This window comes from Pseudorasbora parva, chromosome 4 (assembly GCF_024679245.1).
Source record: "Pseudorasbora parva isolate DD20220531a chromosome 4, ASM2467924v1, whole genome shotgun sequence".
Lineage (NCBI taxonomy): Eukaryota > Metazoa > Chordata > Actinopteri > Cypriniformes > Gobionidae > Pseudorasbora > Pseudorasbora parva.
The window spans coordinates 33,444,291-33,457,131 of NC_090175.1; the positions used below are offsets into that span (position 1 = coordinate 33,444,291).

Genomic DNA, 12,841 nt, shown 5'->3' on the forward strand with positions numbered 1-12,841 from the left:
TACTAATCCCGTGCGAATAGTGCTTTAGATAGACGAACCACTTCCACGCCACTAAAGAAAGTTAGTCTTTCTTCTCTTATCAACTATTTATTTCTCCTTACTTGTGGAAGCTTGTTCAGTCACATTTGTGTTGCGGTCAGGGAAACTCTCTTTGTAGCTAAAACGTGCCGCGTTGGATCTATCAGCCTACTACTGCTGAGCACTGGCAGCGTGTCCGTGGTGTAGGCCTACGTCATCATGCAAGAAGCCAATCGTGTTCTGCTCTTTCTGATGGCATGCGCCCTGAACGTCAGTCATATCGAAATATCGGAAATGTGTTTAAAAATCATATCACCGTTATTGAAAAAAATTATATCGCGATATATATTGATATTGAATTATTGTCCAGCCCTAACAACGCGGCAAAAATGTGTTATACTCTGCCTCCAACTGTAATTTGTTTTTATTTTATAACATTTGATTTGTTTCTAGATGTTTTCTTTTTAGATTTTTTTTATTTTGCTCTGTTAATGCAAATAGTTTTATTCTCCCGAAATCCACACACACACGAGTAGCTACCGCCCGCACTCAGCCATCAAAACTAGTCCCGCACCGCACTCTATATGCGTTGGGTTCCGTGAGTGCCGCGGGAGTGCAATTCTCAAGCGAGAGAAAGAGAGAGAACGGTGATGGTTTTGAAGACAGAGAGAGCGCGCGGCTCTCTGCTCGTTCTCCTTCACTCAGTTAACGAGGGCGCACGTTAACTGAGTGTCAGAACGAGCAGAGAGCCGCGCGCATTAGTAATCTACATCAATTTATAAATCACAATAACTCATCAAATAAGGCTTTGGCAGGACAAAAATTTGCTTTGGCGGCCGCCAAAAAAATGTAAATGTAGGAAAAACCCTGTGTATGTATATATTTCATTCTTGTTCTGTTCTGAATATCATTCATTTTAAAGGATTATTTCTAGAGTGGGGGTCAACTAAAATAGCCTATATCTTATTTAGCAAATGGGCTAAACTCTTTCAAACCAGACCTGTAAAGAGCGGGGCACGAACCGGCGAGCATTTCGGTAGGCTATGGAGTCAGACACTATATCAACTGCTGCACCGCTTGTAAACACTATCTGGGACGGGTTCTTTTATATTAGTGACGATTTCTCGTTTTGGAAACATAACATCCAGTTATTTAGGCTATTCCAACTTAAAAAGTGTGTAACAAGTTGAATAGGCCTAGGGGGTAAGATAATTGCTGAATATGAAATCTTAGCAAAAGTTACATTAAAGTATGATAACGAGTTGTGATCTTTTCATATGTTTAATGTTAGTAAATATAAAAATATCCAGAGTTATAGGCTATTGTAGATGAAAATGCCCTATCAAAGTCACTCCTTTGGCTAAAATGATCCGTGCTGAACTTGTCTGGTCTGACTTAGTTCATCATGGATTGGGTGAGAACAGTTTAAAATGACTGGCTGTGAAAATCGCTGGGTGTGGCTCATTATACTACAAGCAAAACGGCGTAAATAACGTGCGCTCTTTGCAACCAAAGCGGCGTTATTTTTGCCATCATATGGCAGAATGAACGGTGTAAAAAGCGGCGCTTTTCAGGCAAACTAAAATGCCGTAAAATACGGCGTCCTTGATGTTTTTCGCACGTTTTTTAAGGCGTTTGTAATCACAACGCCGTATTTTGTGGCGCAAATACTGTTTTAAATGCCGTGTTTTATGGCGTTTGACTGTAAACGCGATTCATCTATAGTGTAATTCTGACCCATTCGGCTTGCCACATTCAAAGGACTCCTTTGGCAATGAGCGCGGAAAGACGTCTTAGTCGCGTGCACTTGATACGCGCACTATCTATCCAGTAGTGCGAATATCTAGTTGACGTTTGTTTCCAAACGCTCGGTTCACTGTTGCACGCGCGTCATCCACCTTTAAAAAGGTTTTAAATTGTGATAAAAACTATCACTCTTTGCCAGCCAGAAGTCTGTCCCTGTGTCCTCAGTGATGGGATGTGAAAGTTCTTCCTTGTACTTGATGATCTGATGCTAGTTGTGAAGGTTTTCTGATTGTGGAGGCATTTTGAGAGGAACCTAAACACCGGCTGCTTTGAGGATGGCGCTGCTTCTGGTTCCTCAGTAACCTCTTCTTCTGCATCATCTTCAGACTGGTCCTCCTGTCTTGTGTGTGGGAAAGTGCATTTGACCACATAGTATTCTGCCTGTTTCAGCAGTTCCTGGATATTTCCATCAGCCACATCAACATTAACAAGGATTTCACAGACAGTTGGGTTAACAAAGCAGGCAGCTGCTGCAAGTGCTGAGAACTTTTCATTGGTGCAATCTTAGAGGCAAGAAAAACGCTGGTTCAGATTTGATCTCATTTTCTCTGCAAGAGTGACGAGGTCTCTGTACCGAATGTTCTTTGCAAAGTCAGTTAGGTGGCTCAGCAAATCAAAAAGGGCAGGAACCACTAGGGACATTAATGTAGTTTCACTCTGGAGGGTTTTAGTATGTTCTGCAAAAGGCAGCAGTAAGTCATGCAATGATGAAAGCCTTTGCCACTCATTAGTAAGCATTAAGCAAATTGTCCTATCCCATGTCACTAGTTGTATGGTATGCACCACCCACGGTGTCCGGTCCATTTCCATATCGACATGATGGTACCTAATAACAAGAAGAAAAAAAGTCTAAACTACCTAATAAATTGGCTGGTATGTGTCTGTATATATGTAGTATGTGGCAGGGGGAAAATCATTAATGTGATAATTGACTCATGTTAAAGAATAAAACATGGCTCAATGCTGGTCATCAATTTCAGAGTCACTTTCCATCATGGCACCAGGGGAGTCGTCCTCAGAGATTTACATTTACATTTAATCATTTAGCAGAAGCTTTTATCCAAAGCAACTTACAAAAAAGGGGAGAGCAATAGAAGCAACGAAACAAACAAGGCCAACAACCTGTAAGAGCTGTAAGAAGTCTCAGTTAATTAAGCACAGTACACACTTTTTTTTTTTTTTTTTATGGATAGTTAAGTGCTATTCTTTATTGGCCAGGTACAATTGAAAAAGAATTGAGATCGGGAGTTCATTCCACCAGGTGGGAACGGTCCAGGAAAATTTCAGTGAGAGTGATTTCATGTCTTTGGAATGGAACCACGAGGCGTCGCTCACTCGCAGAACGCAAGCTTCTGGAGGGTGTGTAGGTCAGAGCAAGCGAGTTTAGGTGTATTGGTGCAGAGCCAGTGGTTGCTTTGTAGGCGAGAACCAGTGCCTTGAATATGATGCGAGCAGCCATTGGCAACCAGTGCAGTCTGATGAAGAGAGGCGTGACATGCGCTCTCTTCGGCTCATTAAAGACCACTCTCGCCGCTGCATTCTGGATCAGCTGCAAGGTTTTGATAGTGCATGCTGCAAGGCCAGCTTTACATATAGCATTACAATAGAGAAGAGCATTACACATTAGTCATTACATGGACATTAGTCCAGTCTGGAGAGAACAAGAGCTTGAACCAGGAGTTGTGCAGCCTTTTCTGATTGGAAGGGTCTAATATTTCTAAAGTTGTGTAAAGCAAATCTGCAGGACCCTGCTGTTGCAGTAATGTGGTCAGTGAAGTTTAAATGGTCATCAATCCATTTGAGCTGGTTTCTTCTGCTGTGGTGTTTTTATAGGCTGCCACCATGTTACTCCCATTGTCCATTATTACCTTCAGGATCTTCTGCTTTGGTATGGCCCACTCTTGCATACATTTGTCCACACATGCCTTACTAAACTGTGCATTGGTTGGGTGAGCTACTTGCTCAAGGGCCAACAATATATGTACAGGTTTACTTAGCTCAACACAAAAGTAGCATGCACTTATAGCGAGGAATGAGGCTGTCAGTCCTTTTTTTGTCCACAAGTCAAGGCCAATGGATACTCTCCGGGCAGCAGCCAGTCTCTCTTTGAATTTTAGTCTTTCATGTTCACAAATTGCTCATTTTAGTTTTCTTTGGAACTGTTAGTCTCCTATCCACTATCTCCATCATTAGCACAAAGTCCTCATCTTCAATTGTTGTGAGTGGTAAACCTGTGCATCCAATCCATCTAGCTATGGCCTGCTCCTTGGTCTGTTGTTCCTGCGATTCGATTTTGTACTTTGAAGAACATAGGACAGCTGTAGAGATGGCCTGCTGCTGGGTTGCACTAGCAGCACTAGCTTTATTTCCACTTGGCCCATGGTCATCTTTGTCATCATACGTCTTCTGTATCTGTGAGGGTGAATAAAGGGGGAATCAAGTTGTGATTTATTTTCTTTCTTGCCCCGATCTCATCAGATCTCACAAACCCACGAACGCACACACCCACACCACACACACCACACACACACACACACACACACAGTCCAGTCATATACAACACCACAACATCTACTAACGTTATACTAGTACACATTTGATTCAATTTGAGGACATTGAATATTATAGGGCTGCATGATATTGGAAAAAAATTACATTGCGATATTTTTTCCCCCAACAATATATATTGCGATATTGAGAAAATTATGATTTTAAAATTAATTAATAATTAAAATTAATAATAGTGAAAATTAATAATTTACCTAATAAGCAAGCATCATTACAAGTGACAAAAAGAAATGTTGGAAAGTATTTGCAAACATGAAACTAAACCTCCAGTAGGTGGCAGCAGGTGACTGTCTTAATGAGTGAGTCACTAAGTCGTTCATTCAAACGCTGAATCGTTCACACTTGTTGCTATGAGTAAGACGTGTTACGGGTCTGCTGTGAATGATTTTCACTGCTGAAATAGAACAAAAACACTAAATATTGCATCTAAAATGTAAGTGACTTTAAGGGAATGTTAATTAGTTGTTTATGAAACTGTCATGTGAAATCAGTGTCATTTTCAGTCGGGAGCGTCAACAGCGTGACCTTATTATCATCAGTTCATTATCATTATCTACTAGTGTTGTCAAAAATATCGATATTTCGATATATATCGATACTGGAATATCTGAAACGATACGATTCTCAGTTTTTACAGTATCGATATCAGCTGCGCTCTCCTCTCTGACCGTCAGCGAGTTGACACACACCGGCATATTCTCCCTCAGCCCGGTTAACCTCTGAGCACGGCGAAGCGGGCGAACGCGCGTTCTGCTGGACTTTTTCCTCATGACAGTGTGTTAGTGTTAGTGAGTGATCGGTCTGAATTTCGCGCGGGATTGCACATAAATTAATTCTACTAATCCCCGCAGATTTCGTGCTCCACATCTGAAGCGCACACACATAGCCTACCGTAATAAAGCCGCCTCTGACATGATACAAGTGCAAACATTTGCTTCCTTTTCCAGCTTATTATTGGTCAAATACACTCAAAGAATTATCAGTGCACATCTGGAAGAGTATTAATGTAAACACAGTCGCAAACAGTTCAGGAAGAACGAGTAACGTTAACAGGAACAGTGTTTAGGATCCATGCGTCTGTTAGTCTTAAAGGGACCGCAGTCATTTGCTATTCAAACTACAAAAAGACACGATCAACTGCTCTTGACTGATCAACTTGTGTAACTTTAATAGTTTCATCTGTACGCTATTGAATTTTTTACAAAGAACATTATCCAATGTTGTTTTAAATGTAATTACTATGCATTTTTTTAATTCAGTTTCTTATCTGAATGTTAGAACTATCTGAAAAAATAAAGCAGTCTGTTTAATTTGTATCTTCTATTCTATTGCATTTATTTGTGCTATTGTTTGTAATCTGTTTATTTGTTCTTATTTTATTACTGTTTACTCGTCTTTTTTAATTCAATTTACCATTCGAAATCAAGCTTTCTTGTGCTGTGTGTAAGCTATTGCAACACAATTACCCCATTGTAAAAAATACATTGAGATAGCAAAAATTTGTGAGATAATTTTAATAGTAATTGATCAATTGATCAATAATTGTTCAAATCAAAACGATGCCCAACCCTAAGGAACATGCTGGCCACATTAATTTTTAGTAAAAAATAACAATGAATAATAACAAGTTCTGTTGTCATATTAAGCATCTTATCTTATTTATTTATTTTTTTACTGTGGTATCGATTTAGTATCGATATATCGATATTTTAGTCTGATATCGTATCGAAGTCATAATTTTGGTATCGTGACAACACTATTATCTACAATCCATCGCCACTTACACTAAATTAATGCACAAACATTCTTGCATTTTGGTGATTCGCTAGTTATTTTTTGTTTTAATCAGGCTCGCCTCTTGTCCGTCAGTCAAGTAAAATTCTCTTTCACTTGTCCCTTCAAAACACCCAAATGTCCCGGACAAGCGTTAATGTCGAGCCCTGCTTAGTATTAGTCGTAAAGAGCTTTGTGGTGCCGTTTTAAGTGATCAGACAAATTGGTGGTTTTCTTGTTTTGTGGCCACAAGACACTCCATGCAAAGTAGCTCTTTTTGGTCAACATCCTCCTTTATGTAGCCAAAATAGTCCCAAAAAGATGATTTCTGGTACGAACCTTTTTTTTTTTTCCCTCTTCGGATCCTCTTCGTCGCGCATTTTAGCAGTGAATGTTTGGCTGTGAGCGGTGAGCAGCGGCACAGCAAACCAATCACTGTGCAGGCATGAGGAACAGGCATGTCCCTCCAGCAACAAACTCGTGTTTACTACCGTTATGTGTGCTACCGTTCTCTTAATACACCATGGGCTACGACCCTTCACATCACATAAACCGGCGATGTGACTATCACACACGCGCACATCGCGATGTCGATGTTAAAACAGAATATCGTTCAGCCCTATTGAATATTATACTCAAATTAATTCAGTGAGACAATCGTCTAATCAATACAGTTCAGACGTGTTTTTCCAAGTTTAGCAGTTAGCGGAAACACGGTTGTTTATCTGATAAAATAAACTTGTGTGCATGCTTACCTTGGCATGTGTTTCTGGATGAGTCGTCTGTAAATGTCACTTCAAGTTGGTGGTGTTTATCCCAGCGATTTTTGCACCAGGCGGTCTTGTTGTCCTTGTTGTCATATGTGAAATGTGACCAGATGTCAATTCTTCGTTTTCGTCCAAGAAAACGAAGCCCAGGCGCACGGCAAAAGTCAACTGAAATCACCCAGCTGTGGAACTATAGACTGTGCAACCACAACTAAATATAATGTAAACAACTTAACTGTTATGAAAACGTTCTAGAAACGTTCTCTTTTCTGTGTAACTGCTGCTGCATTTGTTTAGCTGGTGCGCTTGCATTTGCCGTGGCTTTTTAAAATGGCCTTTTTAAAAGGGGCTCAACATCAGGCAGGTAGCCTAGAAATCTAGACGCACCCTAGTGTACAAAAATGGCATTATATGACCCTTTTAAAATGGACCTTGAAAGTGCTTGAATTTGACCTTGGAAAAGGTGTATGAACCCTGCTGATTACTAAAAGAATCGATAGCTGCAACCCTTGTGGACTCATTTAAAGTAATATAGTCGTCAGGTTTTAACCGGGTTTCTGTCAAACACAGCACATCTAGGTTATGATCTTTAATCATATAATTAACAATAAGCGCTTTTGGAGAAAGGGGTCAAATATTCAGCAACCTGAGCTTTATCATTGGTCCATCTGTATTATATCTGTTCTTTATGTGTTGGACATCAATTAAATTTTTACTAATTGGGGAACAGACATAGTCTATATGTGATTATCTAGGTGAAAGAGTCTCTATGTGCTGGGATTTAGCTGACTCCAGTGACGTGAGACAGCTAGCAGAGGGTTGGTTAACATTTCTTATTATTATAAATGTTGAAAACAGTTGTCATTTTTTCAGGAGTATTTGATAAATCATAGATTTAACCCAGAGGGATACATTTTTGATAAACGGAAAGTTCAAAAGACTAACATTTATCTGTAATGAAAATATTTTGTAAAATTATAAATGTCTTTTACTGTTTTATTTTATCAATATAAGGCATCTGTGTTTGGGAAGGTTTTTTTTGTTTTGTTTGTTTTTTGTATTTTGCTGGAGCTGCTGGATTTTTCATGAGAAAAAATACAGCAAAACATGGGGGCGTGCTCTTCACAAAATTCACAAATCAAGCAGGTCAAGATGACACTGGATTTCCTGAATCACCTGAATTCACAACTCATGAAGAATGACATTATATTATTTGCATGTTTACAAATAATATAAGAATAATGTGCAGATTTATAGCCAAAAGAAATCTGAATTTCAAATCACCAACTATGTTTACTGCTGAATTTATTTTGATTTTATTAAACTTGTTGGAAATATCAAGTATGCTGTTTTTTTTTTTTTTTTTCAGATTACGCAAGAGAAGACAAGATTATAAAGAAACTCTGACCAGAGACACTCTTGACAGACATGAAGTCTATGCTAGTGAAATGGTATGTTTAGTGTGAGTAAGCCTTTACAACACACCATCTGAATGTTACATTTACACTCTTAAGGTAGGGAATCAGCTTTGACCGCAACTCTGGAAGACTTGGAGTTAAGCTTTTCTCTGGGAAAAGAACAAAGAACAGCACTGAAGTCATTCTTAAAAAGGGAAGATGTGTTCAGAGTTTTGCCGACCGGATATGGTGAATGTTTAATCTTTCAATGAGCTCCGCTTCACGTTGCTCTGGTTGGTTGTAGCGCTTTCCTAATGCGTGTACACCGTGCAGAGGGAGTTTGAAAGACAACCGTTTATCCTGCCCCTCGGATTGAGCCCTGTCAATGGTGAGTTTCCGAACCAAACATCTTGATGTGGGTCTGGCTTGTCAGGCTATTAAATGACACCTTTTTGTGTTGATCAAGGCAGTAGTTTTGAAAAATGTTTATTCGTTGCTAAATGGCACCCGCCAGTGGTACACATGAGTTTCTGAGCTTTAAAATGATACACATTTTGTGTTGTGGGTACACTTAAGAAATGGGTAGACTTAAAGGGGGGGTGAAACACAACTTCATATCTCCGAAAAGTCTTTAGTTTTATTATATTTATAAAAGAAATATGGGCTGTACCGAGTCTTTCCGGAAAAAAACGAGCGACTGGAGGCGTATCGTGTGGGCGGAGCTAAAGAATGATGAATGCGCAAAGCGGTGACGTCCTCAAGCGTGGAGAAACCCTTGCTATCAATCTCAGCTTATAGATATGATCCAGAATCTAATTCGGAGGCTGAAATAGAAACAGCAACAGCAGGACGTCCGTCTCTGTGGTATGTACTGTATTTAGTGCCCTGTCAACATTTGTATGTCTTTACTCGCAGTTTATGAGGACATGATTCGGTTTATTGACTATTGTATGCGACTAAACCTTAGCAGTAGCAAGCAAAACGGTTTTGCACGTCAGACTAGTGTAACGTTATATATAGAACAACAATAGAGTCCGTTAGCGCATTTGAATGACGAAGCACGCCATCGTGTCGTTTACTGATGCTTACTCACGCGACGATAAGCAACAGCACAGACATTTGAAGCAGTTTTACTCCACGGCTGCTTCCAAAGCAGGACCGAACCTTTATCGCTGGGACCGCTCCAAAACACACTTTTTGGAGTGTGGAGATCCACTTTGCAATGCGACTGAAGCAATGTTGTGAAGCTTCCCGTCATTTATGCGTTCAAATCGGTTCAAATGCAGCGCTGCCTTCCCGGAATGCTGTGCTGAAGCGTTGAAGTCGCTTAATGTCAAAGTGGAAGAATGAAGTGGAGCGCTGCGCGGACTATAACCGACATAGGTGTTCACGGACGACTGGATCTGCAGCTTGAGAGCAGTGTTTATGGTCTGGTTTATGGTCCCCCCCCCCCAAAGAAATGGGTATAAGTGGTTACACTTAATGACATAATTTGTTGTTTTTTTAAAAACCTGAAACGGAATTGATAAATTAAAGTCTGAAATTAGTGTCTGATGAAAAAATTAAGCTTTAAACACATTAAAGGGGTGTTAAAACACAATTCCGAAGGCTTGATTGTGTTTGTTGGGTGCACTGTAACGTGTTCATGTGACATGTAACGTGTTTTTTAAAAAAAATTGCATTTTTTTAAATATATATTTTACCTTTATTATACACTGCTCTGTCCCTCCTTGTAAAAACTCCTTGTCTGATGGTTTCCAGGTTCTAGGCAAGGCAAGTTTATTTGTATAGCACATTTCATACCCAATGGCAATTCAATGTGCTTTACATATAAATTAAGTAAAATAGTGGTAGCATATGCATAAGATAAAGAAATACCATGTGTATGAATTAAAAACAAGGATAATTAAAACAGTTGCAAAGATAATAAAAAAAAAAAAATCAAGACCAATTTCAGTGGTCTGAAATAAAAAGTCTTCAGTTCTTCAGTTCTTCAGTTTACTGTCTTCATGTACCACCTTAATTAGAACGCTTCTCTTTCATTTCAGCGAGTGACTGGACCAGAGCGAGAGAGCAAATGCACGATGCCCATAAGCGCTACTCTTACTGCCCATAAACTCTCTTCTGAGAGTTTTTATAACTCTCACAGGGCTTTACCAAATCAACAATGTTACCAAAGAAGTTTCAAACTGCTTCATATGTCTATGTTGTTGGCTATCATCACGTAAGTAAACATCAGTAAACAACACCATCATATATAGTTAATTTATCAATGGAGCATGATAATGGTCTATGGTGTGTGTTTAAATACATTTGTTAAGCTGACCACTATTGGGTGTCTGTTTGTTTATTGAACCACCCCAAACATAAACCTGGGGGGCGTGCATACTGTGTGGGACTATTTCGACAGAAAGGGTGACAAAGCTACGTGCAAAATAAGCTATGCGGTATTACAATAGCCTACAGCAGTACAAGCTCCTGACTGGCGGAGGAAAGCAAATGAAAATCGCTTCCAGAGGCTGGCCTCTCTAGCGAGGCATCTCTGTATTCCCCGGGCATCAGTGCCATCTGAAGCCTTGTTTAATGCTTGGTTGTTTAATGTGGTTTTGTCCGACAGCTTATAAAATATCGTGATTTTTTGTGTTTTTATTTTTGGCTTCCATTGTTGCAGCCATTAAAATAGTTCAATTTTGTTTTTACTGTCGAAGTAGTTATATTTCATTTTGTTTATTTGTTAAGTTAATTTAGAAAAATGTTTAGAGCATTTTTTTGTTTGTTAAATTAAAGTTAACATTTTCTTAAGTGACCACCAAGCGACCAGTGGATGACAGTGATCTCAAATCAACTCTTGAATTGTCTATAATAAAATCCATGCCCAGCAAACACAGGAATGTTATAAAAACGTTTTTTTAATCACGTTGTGAAAAGGTCGCAATAATGTTTTTATCCAACGTATTTAATACGACAGATGTTTTTTTCATGTTATACGTTTTTTCACAACGTATTTATAACGTTTTTATCACTTTACCACGTCCTATATCTCCTCCCAATGTTGTAGAAACGTACTTACCACGTCCAAACTGGTTCTTCACTTCACATGCTGTGATCAATATTTTTATTTTATTTTTTAATCGTTAATATAAAAACAACATTATAATAACTACAGTAAGAAAAATATATTGTGGTCTTTTTAGATCTCTTTATAATTCGTTAAGGCTAGTCACAGGTTATAATATTTCTGTAAATCTTTTAATATTCAGCTTATTAATAACGCTTTTTACGGTTCGCCTTACCTGTAGGCCTTACCTCTGTTTGTTTCAATTTTATTAAACTACATAAACATATGTAGTACTAATAATTTATACTACACACAACATTTGTCAGTCATTGTATTTATTCACACAATACAAAAAGCAATATGATAGAGGTAATTCTCAAAAAAGAAAAATCTGTCATTTACTCATCCTTGCATTATTCCAATCTAAATCTGTATGACTTTAGCCTGACAAGCCAGACCCACATCAAGATGTTTGGTCTGGAAACTCATCATTGACAGGGCTCAATCCAAGGGGCGGGATAAACGGTTGTCTTTCAAACTCCCTCTGCACACAATAAGATAGTGCTACAACCAACCAGAACAACGAAGGTGAAGCAGAGCTCGTTGACAGATTAATCTTTCGCCGTATCCGGTCGGCAAAACTCAGAATACATCTTCCCTTCTTACGAATGACTTCAGTGCCATTCTTTGTTCTTTTCTCAGAGAAAAGCTTAACTACAAGTATTCCAGAGTCGCGGTCAAAGCTGATTCGAAAGACGGCCGTTCGTCAGCTTCTGTGTTAACTAGAAAAGCATGCAAGCGCAGCTCGGCCATCATTATGTTAAGCCCCGCCCACCGACTCTATACACGATGTGATTGGCCCGACCCGAGTTTTGCGTTTACAGCTCAGAAGTGTATTGAGAGTTGCTAGACGATACTCGCGGCAGATTAGATTTGCTGCCGCTAGGGTGCGTCTAGATTTAGAGGCTAGTATGACTGTTAAACTTTCCTCTGTTAAACACAAAGGGAGGTGTTAATGTTAACCTTAAGTCAGGAGATATTAAGCATAATGTTCCTTATACACTATTCACTTTTTTAACAAAAGAAACATTAACTTGAATGTCTAACAAAGAGTTTGGAACAACAACAGAAAAGTTAAATGATAACAGCTTTTTCATTGTAAGTAGAGATAATGTAAATTGAAATTCCAGGACTTTTTTTTCAAAGACTACAATTAAAGTTCTCATTGATAATAATGCAAAATTTTAAACAGATAAATAAAAATATGCCAATAAAACAAAATGGTACAAATAAAGTGCAGCACATTTAAATTTGCCAGTCATTGCATGATTTACATAAGAATATTAACAAAAAAAATTATAGAAAAATCCAAGACATTTCAGTGCACAGATGTTATAACAAAAAAGATTAATCTATAAAATGTAAATTCTCATTTTATCTAGTTACAAATTATT

The 12,841-nt window shown here is 38.7% G+C and overlaps 1 protein-coding gene across 6 annotated transcripts in view; it reads left to right on the forward strand.

Moving 5' to 3' along the window:
- Positions 1 to 12,841, forward strand: part of snapc3 (small nuclear RNA activating complex, polypeptide 3) — a 90,484-nt gene that overhangs the window by 31,706 nt on the left and 45,937 nt on the right. For all 6 annotated transcript variants that reach the window (XR_010904765.1, XR_010904764.1, XR_010904762.1 and 3 more), the window contains exon 3: positions 8,302 to 8,383. Coding sequence is in view for 2 of the 6 variants with exons in the window: in XM_067441593.1 (XP_067297694.1) it covers positions 8,302 to 8,383 (82 nt within the window). In the remaining 4 variants the exon portion in view is untranslated. The remainder of the gene's footprint in view (positions 1 to 8,301; positions 8,384 to 12,841) is intronic.